Source organism: Pangasianodon hypophthalmus, chromosome 8 (genome assembly GCF_027358585.1).
Source record: "Pangasianodon hypophthalmus isolate fPanHyp1 chromosome 8, fPanHyp1.pri, whole genome shotgun sequence".
NCBI classification, from domain to species: domain Eukaryota; kingdom Metazoa; phylum Chordata; class Actinopteri; order Siluriformes; family Pangasiidae; genus Pangasianodon; species Pangasianodon hypophthalmus.
Window position 1 is genome coordinate 25911211 of NC_069717.1, and position 15978 is coordinate 25927188.

At 39.0% G+C, this 15978-nt stretch overlaps 1 protein-coding gene across 1 annotated transcript in view; it reads right to left on the reverse strand.

Moving 5' to 3' along the window:
• Positions 1-1253: 1253 nt before the first annotated feature.
• Positions 1254-15978, reverse strand: part of gfpt1 (glutamine--fructose-6-phosphate transaminase 1) — a 29843-nt gene continuing 15118 nt past the window's right edge. Inside the window, exons 11-19 of the mRNA XM_026945790.3 lie at positions 15672-15767; positions 15451-15548; positions 15140-15260; positions 13137-13294; positions 10073-10187; positions 6271-6398; positions 5305-5472; positions 4447-4608; positions 1254-3722 (exon numbers count right to left, since the gene is read on the reverse strand). Of these exons, the coding sequence (XP_026801591.1) occupies positions 3678-3722; positions 4447-4608; positions 5305-5472; positions 6271-6398; positions 10073-10187; positions 13137-13294; positions 15140-15260; positions 15451-15548; positions 15672-15767 (1091 nt within the window). The 3' untranslated portion in view covers positions 1254-3677. The remainder of the gene's footprint in view (positions 3723-4446; positions 4609-5304; positions 5473-6270; positions 6399-10072; positions 10188-13136; positions 13295-15139; positions 15261-15450; positions 15549-15671; positions 15768-15978) is intronic.

The window sequence follows — 15978 nt, forward strand, 5'->3', positions numbered from 1 at the left end:
GCTTGAGTAGGGCATGGTGACTAGCTTAAGAAAACAGTGGTTAATTGAGCTTTCTAGAACAACAACAAAGATGGATGTTTACTGGCTTTGAAAAGCATTTTACTGAGGAACGGTATGTAAGGTCTTAATGCCAAAGGGGTCCAAGCATTGGGAATTCAGCAGACAACAGTGCCTTATGCTACTGCTAAAAAAACAGTAATAAAAATTGGCTTAATATTCTAAAACATTGGAAAACAAGTGCTAATTCTCCCTGCCATCATGTCTGCAATAACCTGCTGAGCATCTAGTAAATAGGTCATCGAAGCCTTGGCAAGCTCACAAGCTGTTCCCAGAAAGAGTAAGATGTTAAAAAGCTCTTCTAGTTACTCGACGCTACTGATCCTCTTACAAAACAACGAAAGACAAACTGCCCCAGAAATCTTATAATTGAAACCATTCTTTTTCTTGGAAGTAAGAATGCACAATCTTCTCCAGCGTTCATAAAATTCAGGTTTCATCCAGAATACGTGAGGAGAAAAACACTCACTAACACAGGGAAGGCCTGCCACTTGCCACTTTTTCCCCTCTCACACGCAACTCCCTGAGAGACAACCTCAGATGTGTAGAAACCATATTCAAGATTTATTAAACTTTTTATACATTTTGAAAGTTAATCTACATCTGAGTTACAGTCATGAAGCACAGTGGTCTAAATAAAGTGCTGAATTTATTTTATTTTTTGTGATTGAGTGTTTGATATAATAAATACAGACATAGAAGAGTTTCCTCAAGGGTTCTATGGATGGTTAATGATTCTAGCTTTCTATTCTGAAAGGGAAACCCTCTGGGTCATGTTTTAACTGTAAAATAAATTTCAGGGGCCCCGTCTGTACAGAATTATTTATGAATATAATGAAAATTTTTAAAGGTTGGGCCCATTATTGAAACCTGTATGATACTGTTTGGGCTATTTATTGGAGCCGTAAAACCCTTTTTTTATTCCTGAATTATTGAGATTTGGATTAAACCCATTCAAGTCAAGTGACCAGGAAAATAAGCTATTACCTATTAGAACTCAATAATAAATATAATAAGCTTGATAATGAAGGGCTCCACCACTGCAACAAAACAAAATAAAATAACAGATCCCACTTTCACAGACCATCACTGCCTATGGGACAAATCTAAAAGTCCCATACTAAAGATCCAAGAAATCTACTAGATAGAAATGACAAAATAGATGTGATTACAGAATGGACAAGAGAACAATAAAATAATTATTGACCATTTTATTGCAACTACTCGGATCGTAAATAAAATCCCGTAACCACATTCAAAACAGAATGGCTTGATACAGCGCCGACATTTAAATCAAGAAATAAGGCTCTAAAACTCTGTTACAAGAGACTCAGCAGCATTTATCAAGAAGGATTTTTCGATATCAGGTTCTAAACCTATAAATGTATTGTGGGATTACAGTCGAAATGCACCCCCACCCTGACTGCTAATAAAGGGCTCAAATAAACAAGCAGACTCTAAAAATAAGGGAACAGAAATGACTATCAATAAATAGAAAAATGATTGGTAGTAACATAGACCTCACAAAATGAGCATGTGCACCTCATACAACTCAGTGCTACTGAGTAGCTAGTTTACCATCAGAAACTTCTACAAGGGCCTGAGAAGCACTCAAAATCTGCCTGACCTTTGCTAATATGCAGGTCCTTTAAAGTTTAAACCTGTCTGATCGTTCTAAAGCAATCACTCAAGCAAGACTAATAATAATAATAATAAGAAGAAGAAGAAGAAGAACAATAATAATAAATGATTAATAATGATTAATAATGATTTTGACAACATAAAGGGGAAATTCAAAATAACAATTTGAGATTTTTACACTTGGGTATATAGGCATTACAGTAATAAAGAAAAAAAAAACATTAATAAAGCAAAAAAGATGAATCCATGAACAAAAGCACAAGTATAAAGCATATGGTCCCATGGTAACATTCAAAGAGGAGGAAGGTGGCATGGTGTGGGGTAGCTGTGCACACAAATTATAAAAAAGATGCAAAGTATAAAAAATTTTCATGTTTTCTGTGTTTTCCTGCTTCCATTGGCAGTTACACTGTAAACTTGAAACTCATATTCTTCAAAGTAAAAAAAAAAAAAAACCACCTGGAGATTATCATGAAGCCAGGCTCATGATGTAGCACATCAGCCTTGGATTTCTAATGTTACAGAGAAACTGGAAAGCCTAAACTCCTCTGTCCTGAAGACCTTCCCATGGTGGAAAAACATCAGACTGTTACAAAGTGCTGACACTGGAGACTCCTTCCATAAATGTTAAATAAACGTCTCCTTACCAGAACCAAATCAACATGTTAAATTTGTTTATCATTAGACTTAGATTGTGTAGAGTGACGTCCGTACAAGTCCCTGTGAATGAGCTGTTACTATAGAAATTAAACGAACAAAAGGCATTAATTAATATAAACTGGAACTACTCTCAGAGCTGCTGTTATAGAAAATTAATCCACACCTTCAGATTTGACAATTCAGCAGTACTGTGGTATAAACAGGTGTGAGTCAGACTAGTTTACATTACACAAGTTGGCTAATGAAGCTTCATAGCACACACCAGATAACAGGCAAAGACGTTAACAGTAAGATGTAACTTGTGTAACTATGCTGAAGATAAAATTCAAGTAAATACAGAAATCAGAAAAATCCCTGCAGTCAGGACTTCAGTAACTAGTCAGAACTTGTGCCAGACAAGGCACTGAAAAACGTGAAGAGCACACCAACAACATTTGGATTCTCCACTTTGAGGACGGAGGAAAGCTGAGCATGTTGACTCATCTTCACCTGTTATCACTACACTGATACGACCTCAGGTACAATTTGGCGAAAGGAAATAACGTCTATGTATTTACTTTGCATACGAGTTATCTTTGACATAAAGATCATGAAAATGTATTGTATCACAATATAAAATAGTACTCACTGGGGATCACTGGGGATACAAATTTAATGTCTATGTGTAGCAAAGTAGCATTGATAGACTGTGCATGGTAAAATGAATGCAACAGTAATGTAATAGAATACACTAAGATATACTACACTAGCACTGAATGTGAGAGTGTTTTTAGCTACCACAATGAAACAAAGACAAAACCATGGACTGTTACTGGGATTAACATTAATAAGAATCAAGATTTCAAAGAGGTTTCAGCAAAGTAGATAGGGATGACTGGTATAAATGAGCTAGCAGGACTAAAAGATCAATTATAAGGATTGTTTTTTTTTGCCATCCATGTCAGACTATTTGCTGTTAACGTAATGCATCATTCCTCCTTATGCTAAAAGCTGAGAAAGTGCAACAAAAATGTTTCTGGCATCTGGGGATAATGCAAACTGTAAAAACAGGATGAATTGTGGAGTTCGATTAAGCCACTCATCCCGGAGGAGGAAGTGTGTTAACGACAGCCGGCCCACACCCTGCCACCACCAACGAAAAGGACGATACAATCAACAGCTGCTACTCCTCACACGGAGGTTCAGAAGGGAACAAGGTAAAAAGAGTTTGAGAAAAAAAAAGCTATAGAAATGCAATTTTTTTTTCTTTCACTTCCAGTATGTGTGTGTGTGTGTGTGTTCTAAAGGTCACATTCTGAAGATGTTGACACACGAAGGCTTTACTCCACCGTGACTGACTTTGCCAAGTTCCTTGGGCAATCCACCTGCGTTGAGAAAACAAATGGAAACACATAATTAAAAATACATTCAATTAAATTATAATATTAACACTGAACTCAAGAATTATCTATAAATGGTTGGTGTGGCAGTCTGGGAAAATCCGTCTGATAGTGATGTGGCTGAATTTTGTTGAAAAATCGATGGAAAAAAATCTGGTTTTGGCCAAAATTGGGTTTCTCTGTCAACATTATAATTTGACACATGATGGAATCTTCTAAAAATGTACTTGCCTAGGATATCTTCCTGCACAGATCATGTTGTGTAAAGATGTTTAAAACATCACCAGCTACATGTGACTTCCCCACATGGCGAATGTCACGCCTTGATCAAATTGTTGGATATTTACTTGCTGACACAAAATGGATATAAGCCTGATTAATTCAGTTTGTAATCAGATACCGCCTGTCAAAATGTCCCATAAATTTCTCCTTTTTCACTTCTCCAGCAAACAGATTTTAACATGCTAGACATTCTGGGTGAGCTATATATTTCAGTTAAAAGAAATCTGTCATTTTAAGAACTATATATATAGTAGAAAATGTCAAAAACGTCCCATGGATTTGCATCCTGAGAGAAAAAAAAACAGTGTTCAAACTGGTTGAAATACATTTTTGCTCTAATCCAACATGAAGTAATTTTATTAAATTCAATTTTATGTAGTTAATAAGTTGTGTGTATGTGTGTATGTGTGTGTGTGTGATTTCTTACGTCGTATCCTCTGAGCACAGCCAGGTGGAAGGACAGCAGCTGGAGCGGGATGACACTGAGGATCCCCTGCAGGCAGTCCACGCAGTGCGGCACTTTAATAGTACGGCTCGAGTTCTTTATGGTCTCGTAGTCGTCCTTGTCACAGATCACTATGGGACGACCCTGAAGGAACAACACAATTCACACTCACACACAGGCCAATCAGCAAAGAAGAGGAGTTAAGAGAAGTGGAACTGCAAAGGAACTCCTAAGCTAAAAAGGAATCTGGCTAATTGAATTGAGAAATTGAAAAAAAAATGAATTAAAAAAGATAAATGTATGTCTGGTTTACAATCTATAATCATTAATGTGTCCTGTGTATCCTGGAATGTATCCTGGAATAAGACAACAATCCAAAACATAAATCCACAGCTCTCTTGGACTCCAGTGATATGAAGAAAGCAGTGAATGACATATCTGTTGTAACACTACTGTCTTCTAATCGTAAGGGAGTGTAAACTTTTGCACTTAATGGTAATAATAATATACATTCACACGCTGTTGTTGAGAATCTTTTGGTATTCAGAGTGTGTGTGTGGGGGTGTGTGTGTGGGGGGGCATGTTTTTATATCTTAGTGGGGACCAAGCAGTTAGGAATATTTTAGTCAGTCTTTTTTTTTCTTCTTCTTCTTCTTTTTCTTTATTTAAAAAAAACTGAACAAGCCAAAAGGTTAGTTACTGAGTTACTGAGGTTGAGGTCAGAGTTAGATTTAAGTGTAGGAATATCATTAATTAACTCCATTAACAATTATGTTAGTGGAAGATCCTGACAGTAAGGATAGTGTGTGTGTGTGTGTGTGTGTGTGTGTGTGTGTGTACCTGTCTTGCCACCACTTGCTGCAGAGCGTTTTGGCACTTGACGTATGTGTGATCCCGCATGATGATCATTATAACAGGCATGAGTTTGTCCACCAGAGCCAGAGGGCCGTGCTTCAGCTCTCCAGCCAGGATGCCCTCTGAGTGCATGTACGTGATCTCTTTAATTTTCTGAAATAACACACACACACACACACAAACATTAAGTGTATGCTATAATAATAAACTTGATTATGGAGGAGGAACATTCTGATAGAACAGAAACAACATGCACTCTCTCAAAGCAAACTTGACCAGAGGAAAAGGAAGTGTCACTGACATTCTTAACTGTCATTAAGAATTCAACTGACTAGATTATAAAATTGAACCATTTCTGCTCTTCTGTTAGGCTAATTTAAACAGTCACTGTCCCCATGAGTCTAAGCACAAAGCTCACCTTTAGAACCCAAACCCAGAGAAAGTTCAACAGGTCTGAAGCGGTATGTTGTGCAACTTTAAAAGGACAGCGATGTCACACAAGAGGAGAGTCACGAGTTGTTTTTGGGCTGGAGGATGCATTTTTGTGGGATGAGCTGCCTAACGAGTGCATGCACAGTGCTCTACTTCACTGCAGCCACTTCTCTGTGGTGTAACAAACACACTCAGCTGCATGCATACATTAAGAAAAATCAATAATATAATTCATTACTAAAATAACGTGCATGACCGACTCAAATCACAGAGTGTTGAAGGTCTGAGCTTTTCTCTATCAGTGTAACGTCACAACTGAAACTAATTATGTGCTGCATGTGCTGCATGTCTTTGCCAGGAGGGAATTAAGGAAGTCATCGGTATTCCGTGTTAGCGTGAGAATGATAAGCTGTCTGTTTGGTCATTGATACTGAATGAGAATGAAGGAGAGAGGGATGTGGGGAGGATACAGGGAAGGAGGGAGAGGGAAATGAGGAAAAGGTGCGGTCGCAGTCTCACCAGCGCCCCCTCCAGGCAGGTGGCGTAGTGGTAGCCTCGGCCCATGATGAGCACGCTCTTCTGCTGGTAGAGCTCGGTGGCCAGCTTCTGGATCTCCTCATCCAGACTCAGCACCTCCTTTATCAGGTCTACACAGAGAAAGCGAGGAAAAGCACAATGAGTTCGTTTAGATCATCTTTTTATTTTTTCTAAACTGCCATCCCTCCGCCCTTTTTGACAAACAATAAACAATAAACAAATGAATAAATAATTAAAAGAATGAATGAATAAATAAATGACTCAATTAATAAATCCAAAGAAAATTCTATATTAAAATTGCATATATAAAGAGAGAGAGAGAAAAGATTTTAAAAATACACCAAATCAGGCCATATTTGCATGTGGTTCCCAAATCTAAATAGAATCTAGACATGTGACTCACTTTGCCCAATCGAATGTTTTGGATTTAATGTGGTTTGTTTCTGTCATTTGGTCAACGCTCTTTCATGGAAATTTGCAACAAGAACAAAAACACACAAGGACAATATCAGGTCAGGTTAGGAGAGTAACTGGAGCTGGTGCTGTGAAGTGACGATGTTTCTCCTTCCTTTGTTTAAACACTTATAACTGCTCGCAATCCATGACGAAATTTCTAACTCTAGCACAATACTCAGTGTGTTTACAGTTGTGCCATTACCATAGCAACCAATATACAGTACATACGCCAGCAAAGGTGACTACAGTCCAAACAAATAACTTTCAATGTGGCAGTTGTGTCTAAAAACCGTGTGAGACTCGTTACATTTTCCTGCTCCATTGCTGGAAACACAAACTTCACACAATGGCATAAAAAAAGCACCATCTGAAAGTTCCCATGATCTTCTCATGAATTTTCCCATTAGAAACTATGAGTGCTGAAAGCTGCCAATGACAATAACTGTGTAAAAAAAAAAAAAAAAAAAAACTACCTCGCTTTGTTCCCATCCACTCTGGCTAATGCTAATGTGAAAAATAGCCGTGCCTACTGAGCCACAAAGCCACACTTAAAGTCCAACACTGGTCTGAGATGAAAATTTAAAGATTTTTCCTTTTGATACTCGAACAAGGGACAAAAGAACTGAAGCAAAGCACTTTTGCCAAAATAAACACAAACAATATTAAAAATAATAAAAAGCCAACTGGAAATATTTTCTTTGATGCATAGAATTTCTTTCTGCTGCGCTCTCTCTCTCATTCTCTCTCTCTCTCTCTCTCTCTCACACACACACACACACACACACACACACACACACACACACAGCTGTTATTGACAGCATCAGCAGTTTTGAGCCTAAGTGGGCTATGGTGTAGGAGCAGCACCACTCTGCCAACACATTCCTAAAACTGTGTGTGTGTGTGTGTGTGTGTGTGTGTGTGTGTGTGTGTGTGTGTGTGTGTGTGTGTGTGAGAGAGAGAGAGAGAGAGAGTTTTTGTGTGAGAGAGGGAGATAAAGAGTGAGACCGAGAAAAACAGAAAGTGAGACAGAAGCGACAGAGACAGTGAGAGCGACAGAGAGAGAGAGAGAGAGACAGAGAGAGAGAGAGAGAGACAGAGAGAGAGAGAGAGAGAGAGAGAGAGAGGCAATTGAAGTCTTCCCATCAGTTGCTTGTGGTCCAGTAGAGGATTCCAACAGTGATGGTCAGAACTGTAGACACACACACACACGCACACGCACACTTCCCTAAGGACAGATACGACCTCGTCAGCATGAGGTCAGTGTCCTGATATCACCACAACTCTCATAACTAAAAGGAAATCTCTTGTTTGGCTTTTATTTTTTATTAAATTTTTCTCAAATAAAAGCCAAATGCTCTCCCAATCATCAGATAGTCATGGAATGCAGAAACCATAGAGAAATTTAACTCTCATAAAGGGCTAAACAACTGCACACACACACATGCACACATTACAGTATTACGACATCTATGCCAAAATTTCTTCTTCTGTACTTTAATGACAGCAGTAATGGCAGGTGTGGGATTAGTATACCCCTCACCCCGCCACCAGGCTGGGGTGCTGATCCATTTTTGGCAAATCGTAAGGGTTTTTAATCTAATATTACAGCTTACAGGAAGTCAGTAGAGGAAAGACTGCCTGCAGGAGTGTGAAGTTAACATACCTAATGGCATGTGCAGGTTGACCAGCTGTTCATCAACTGCAGCAGTCAAGACTTAAGGCCTCAGTGTATCTCAGGGACGACATTAAGCAGGCTTCTAGGAACGATATGATGTAATTTTGTAGCAAACGGCCATTGTACAGAGGCATCCACCAGGTCACACAAAGCCAAAAAAAAAAAAAACATGGATGAACACACTTCATGACCAAACCTGTGATTTGTGATTACAACGAGGCGTGACTCTTGACTCTTGGTCAAGGGATTGAAGATGACTCCGGGTTTAAGGGATTGAAGATGATTCTTGGTTTAAGGGATTGAAGATGAATTATGGTCGGGGGATTGAAGAGGACTCTTGGTCAGGGGAGTGAAGATGAATCTTGGTCAAGGGATTCTTCGTTTAAGGGATTGAAGAGGACTCCTGGTTTTAAGAGTTTGAAGATGACTCTTGATTTAAGGGATTGAAGATGACTCTTGGTTTTAAGGGATTGAAGATGACTCTTGGTTTTAAGGGATTGAAGATGACTCTTGGTTTTAAGAGTTTGAAGATGACTCTTGGTTTTAAGAGTTTGAAGATGACTCTTGGTTTTAAGGGATTGAAGATGACTCTTGGTTTTAAGGGATTGAAGATGACTCCTGGTTTTAAGAGTTTGAAGATGACTCTTGGTTTTAAGAGTTTGAAGATGACTCTTGGTTTAAGGGATTGAAGATGACTCTTGATTTAAGAGTTTGAAGATGACTCTTGGTTTTAAGAGTTTGAAGATGACTCTTGATTTAAGGGATTGAAGATGACTCTTAGTCAAGGGTTTACAAAGACATACAAAAAAAAAAAAACCCTCATTTTATTTAACGATGTCTCAAAACACCCGTCTTATTTCTATTTTCCTTTTGTCTTTGTAAATATGGAACAAAATAACCAGTTCTTCCACTTGTGTTCTATTATTTGTTAATCTTTATCTCCTCCAACAACTCCTGCTTGCCATCCTGTCAGCACACTGCAGCAGGAATTTTTATTTTAATGGTCATGGAAACCACTATGTGACAGCCAATACGAAACCACAGAGACTAACAAACTACGATGTTCATATTGAAAGTCCTTTCAACACACTTGCTGACTTCCACCCAGGGCCCACTTTAAGTCTGGTTCCTCTCAAGGTTTCTTCCTTATGTTATCTCAAGAAGTTTTTCCTCACCACTGGCTTGTTCATTAGGGATCTAAATCTACATCTGGATTTCTGTGAAGCCATTTTGTGACAACATCTATTGTTAAAAGCGCTATACAAATAAAACCAACTAAATTGGCTAAGTAGTATGCAGTCTTATAAGGTTTCATTCTGACGGTAAAAAAAAATCCCATTTACGCTGTACAGGAGAAAACTACATGCACACACTCCTGAATCAAAACAGTGAAGCTGACGCCAAGCAATCAGTGAAAACAAACATCAGGAGTAAAATGGCTTCCCCCGCTGGCTGACCTCTCATAGGCCTGAACGAATTCTGTACTGGTGGCTTTTCACGAAAGCTTTTTCAGTTTCCAAAAGACAGCGTCATTCTGAAAACTCAAACATAAATCTCAAATGCACCGTGTTCAGCGTAACTGCAATTAATCTCTCCAAATGATGTGTGTGTCTAAGAAAAAGACAGAGACGGAATGTTAGACACAGTGTTTACCTGGCAGCACTTTGAGACCCTGAATGATCTCCCGCCTCCTGGGCTGCATGGAGATTCTGTCTGAGCACATGAGCAGGGCGAACATGATGAGGGCCACAAACTGACTGCTGTACGCCTGCAAAACACACACAGCCACCAAGTAAGTAAATATATTCACAACATGGTTTCTACATGCCTGCTGAACAAAAACAACACCCTGAGAATACATCTTTCCATAAATGGCCTGGTTTTTTTTTTTCCTTCTAACACAACTGTGGCCAAATCCGATTCACTCTCTCTCACACACATACACACACCTCTGGCTGAAAAGGCTTCTGATGAAAAACAGATAATCTGAAGAAAAAAAAAAAAGTGAAATTCTTGATACTGGAGATTTGTATGATGAGGTGGAAGTTACTGCTACAACTGTAAAGGTTAACAAGAAAAAAGACTTTTTCCATAAATGTTACACAAACATCTATCTATCTATCTATCTATCTATCTATCTATCTACCTATCTATCTCTAGTTCAATCCTATATGAAAGCATTCTACACACGTTTCATATGAAGCACCAACAACTGTCCATACACTTCCACTGTAACAAGTTTTTTGTTGTTGTTGTTGTTGTTGTTTTCTTAATCTCATGTTGAGATTCTTGTCTGTGGAAATCACACATACGCTACAGACGTGGTAGGCAGAGATTAGGTTGAAAAGTTTTCCCCTAAGTCTAAGTCTTAACTCTTCTGCACAGTCCTTCTAGCCCACATAACATATGGCTTGGTCATCATCTTCCTCCTACTCATCATCTCTTTATCTTCAGTCCTCAGAGCCCTTCTTTTGTTCTCTCATGCAGAGACAGACATACGTTACGCTCTTTTGGATTTTACAATTTCTGCTTGGCTATTGATTTAACACAATTACACACCAAGGAAAGGAAAGGGAAAAACAAAACGTTGCAGATGGTTAAACGGGGGGAAGACTTAAATTAAAAATTTCGCATCAACACATTTTTAAAGACCAGCACTTCCTGCACAATTTTCCAAAGCCAGCATGATTCTGCCTCTAAAAATTTGTTCACCGTGTTCTGCATAACTGCAATTTACTACTGCAAAACATTTATAAGAACAAGGAGAACCCTGAACACACAAGCTGAGCCATTTATTTTCACCTACAGCAGAACAAATATTATGAAAATATCATTATGTTGAAACCCTGCCAATCAAAAGCTTTTGAACACATGGAATTGTTTCATCACAGATTACACAGTAGGCTTGTGCAATATAATGATTTAATCTTCCCTACATCACATTACACTGCCACCATATCCAGTGACGTTTACTCCGATTATATTATATTATACATTATATAACCAGAGCTAGATTACCAACCTTAACACATTTTGAATAATGGCTCCACAATTTAATATCAGAGTATGCTGCTATGAGTTATCACTCAAAAACACACCAAAGAGCTGTCTTTTTCTCTTCAGTAAAACAGCGATCAACATATTAATCTCAATTAGTGCATGTTTTGAACTCTCAGACATTAATCGACACCGCCTGGAAGCCCCGCCCCTTCCCGCATCTCGCACGCTCTTGGGATTCAGCCCTCGCTTACCTCTGTCAAGGTAAACGGAGAATGTTTGGAGTTTCACATTAATGTGAAATAACATCTATCAATGTATGTTAGACTTAGCTAAAATTATGTTATGATTTATATTGTGTATCTTGATATAATATTTTTGCCAAATCGAATCCCATACCCACCCAACTGCAGTCACATGGAGTCTCGGAGCTCAACTTTCTTTTGTATGTTTTTAAACTGGAAGTTAACTGACCTCACCAAGTGCAAGGAACCAGGGAGGAACTCATTATACACCAGAACCCACGGAGAACAAGCTACATCCGATGCACACTTTAATAGCTTTCACAGACTCAATCTGGCAACCTGATTAGCTTGAAGCTCTGGGTGGGAGGATAAAGGAAGAATGGATGAATGGATTTATACTCTCACTGAAAGCGAGATGAGAAAGTCAGAGTCGTTCTGTATGCAAACCTCAGACCTCCAGCTGGAGGAGGCACTGTAATGAGAGATGAGAATTACAGATTCTCTCACCACTCGTGAGAAAGTTGCTGCAGTTTTATTCCTGAAAATTAGCCTAGTACGTAATTATGGCCAATTCCTTATCAAAACTTTTATGATCACTTTCCACCAAAAAATTTATCCTAGTCTGTTATTCGTTATACCTAGAAGCTATAAAGTAACCACTAGAATAATAGCAGTTTGGGATTTCCATATCCCTGTTCTATAGCCAAATGTTTAAGTCAAATGTTTAAAGAAATGTCGATACATCTCGGGAGAATGTCTCTGAAGGCAAAAAAAAAAAGAAAAAGAAAGAATTATAATGTACCTGAAGCTATAGAGAACCTCTCTTTTAGGACTTGTTTTGTTCCACAAGCTTGGTAAAGTCTTAATTTTTATATTACATTTATTAAATGTATTTAACTCGACCTTTTTGAAATTGAAATCGCATTTCATAACAGGAGATTAAACTCAGTTACATTCTGTGAGTGCAAATCAAACCCAATGTGGCCTCGTATCTGCTCTCTAACACACACTCATTATATATGTGAACGCTTATAAAATATTTCCCATGTGGCCAACACTGTAAAAGGTGATTTCATATTCTCGCAGCTGCTCAACTGCTCGAGGTCCTGAATAAATTGGGCTTTATACTAGCGCTGAGAATTACCTTGCTCACGCCAAAACACCTGTTCAAGCACCCATTCCTGCACTAACGAGGCCAACCGATAAATCCTCGCCGACTGTAATGCGCTCTCAGCAAGGAGTCCACTCACATAGAAACTAATCCTTACAATATGCTTTATATCTACTATTTTATGAATGCTTCTTTATTAGTTCAAATAAAGCACATTCTTGTTTGGGGTTTCAGAACTGGATTTGGTTCATAACTCTGCTTATGTAACTACACAATCAGTGTCATCCTAGTTAGCGTGTGCTTAGAGTGTACATATAAAGAGTGTGTGGATGTGTGTTAAGTGTGTGTCAGTAGAAGGACCCACCTTAGTGCTGGCCACTCCGATTTCAGGCCCAGCGTTGATGTGGACGCCGCAGTCAGTCTCGCGGGAGATGGAGCTGCCCACGGTGTTGGTGATGCCCACGGTGAGGGCGCCTTGCTCCTTACAGTATCGCAATGCCATCAGGCTGTCCGCTGTCTCGCCTGAACAAAAACCACCACAGGACCAGGGCTGTTATTATCTGGGTACTATACAGTGACATGGTAGTGTGTATGGTACTGCTACGAGTGTTGCTTGGATTGGTTAAAAACTTCAAACTCACTGTCAAATCTGACACTGGTCAGAAACTGACCACTAAATGTTAAAGGACTATTAACATACACCGTATATGGACTTATGGACGAGCTTTAGTCCTATAAATAATCCGTCATGTTTTTATAATTCAGAAATGCATTACAAACATTGCCATAAACTGCAATGCCTTCTCATACATAATTATACTAATGTTTAATGTGTAATACCTCATGAATGCACTGTAACAGAGAAATTTTACACTACATCCATCACGTCTGAATGTGTTGGAGCCGAATCACATGACAGCTGTGAGCTTTTCACAGTTCAACAGACACCATTTTTTCAAGCCTTCAGACTACTTAACAGCCAGTAGTTCTTCAGTTAAGACTGCGACAATTTGTTACTGCCACTCCTGGACACTTAGATATTTACTATTCAGTTTTACTATGTACTATTTATTGTACTTGTATTTACTGTTCTGCCTTATTTAATAGCACGTCACTTTACTCTGCCACTGTAACAATTTAATAGCACGTCACTTTACTCTGCCTCTGTAACAATTTAATAGCACGTCACTTTACTCTGCCACTGTAACAATTTAATAGCACGTCACTTTACTCTGCCACTGTAACAATTTAATAGCACGTCACTTTACTCTGCCGCTGTAACAATTTAATAGTACGTCACTTTACTCTGCCGCTGTAACAATTTAATAGCACGTCACTTTACTCTGCCACTGTAACAATTTAATAGCACGTCACTTTACTCTGCCGCTGTAACAATTTAATAGCACGTCACTTTACTCTGCCTCTGTAACAATTTAATAGCACGTCACTTTACTCTGCCACTGTAACAATTTAATAGCACGTCACTTTACTCTGCCGCTGTAACAATTTAATAGCACGTCACTTTACTCTGCCTCTGTAACAATTTAATAGCACGTCACTTTACTCTGCCACTGTAACAATTTAATAGCACGTCACTTTACTCTGCCGCTGTAACAATTTAATAGTACGTCACTTTACTCTGCCGCTGTAACAATTTAATAGCACGTCACTTTACTCTGCCACTGTAACAATTTAATAGCACGTCACTTTACTCTGCCACTGTAACAATTTAATAGCACGTCACTTTACTCTGCCACTGTAACAATTTAATAGCACGTCACTTTACTCTGCCACTGTAACAATTTAATAGCACGTCACTTTACTCTGCCGCTGTAACAATTTAATAGCACGTCACTTTACTCTGCCACTGTAACAATTTAATAGCACGTCACTTTACTCTGCCGCTGTAACAATTTAATAGCACGTCACTTTACTCTGCCGCTGTAACAATTTAATAGCACGTCACTTTACTCTGCCGCTGTAACAATTTAATAGCACGTCACTTTACTCTGCCGCTGTAACAATTTAATAGCACGTCACTTTACTCTGCCGCTGTAACAATTTAATAGCACGTCACTTTACTCTGCCACTGTAACAATTTAATAGCACGTCACTTTACTCTGCCACTCACTGTTACTCTGCATCATCTCAACCTTTGTTCACGTCTAATAAGTGTTCATACTGTCAAAGTGTAAATCTGAGCCTCGTCACAAGTATTTCAATGCCCAGTGTACCCAGTGTAACTGTGCAAGTGACAAATAAACAACTCTTGACTTGAAATTTGTGGTTTCAAATCTCATATGTGGACAAGGACATTGATAGAACATTAATATAAGAGCAACACTTTTGATTGTACATGTTCCTAACCTGACTGGCTAATGAAGAAGCACACATCGTCCCGGAAGACGGGCGTGTTGCGATCCAGGAAGTCGCTGGCCAGTTCCACCATGACGGGCAGCTCAGTTAACTCCTCCAACACCTGACGGGTCTGAAAAAAAAGAAAAAAAAAAAAAAAGAAAAAAAAATCACAACTGGGTTAAAACTCCCAGATTTTACTAGCCTGGTTTTCCTTTTAAACTGAACACATGCTCTCTTATTAAAGAACATTAGTCATTTTGTATGACTACAGTGAATGTGTGTGTGTGTGTGTGTGTGTGTGTGTGTGTGTGTATACTCACTGCCACTCCTGCGTGATAGCTGGTTCCACACGCGATAAGGATGAGCCTCCGACATCTCTGGATCTCCTTAATGTGATCTTTCAATCCTCCTAGGGTCACTACACACACACACACACACATCACAGAGGTGTAAAATCATCTCAGTCTGATAATTTATATTTCCCTAACTATGGTTTCTAAGGAAGAAAAACCATCCTTCACCTTAACTCACACTGTCTCACCTGTGTTGTCATTGAAGTTCACTCTGCCTCTCATGGTGTTGACGACAGACTCCGGCTGCTCGAAGATCTCCTTCTGCATGAAAGAGCTGAAATTACCTGCACACAGGTGTAAACAGAAAGGCCCAGGTAAGCCCAATAAGAGAACATATCCCTGACTGTTCTGATTCATGCTGCAGATAGAAAACCATGGCACAATCCCACAGCTGTATTCAGGGACTCAGATGTTTATGTCCATATTTACACAGGGAAAGTTAGGTGTATTCAGAGTTGGGTTATGCAGCTGCTTAAGGTGATTTTATGGGCTCCC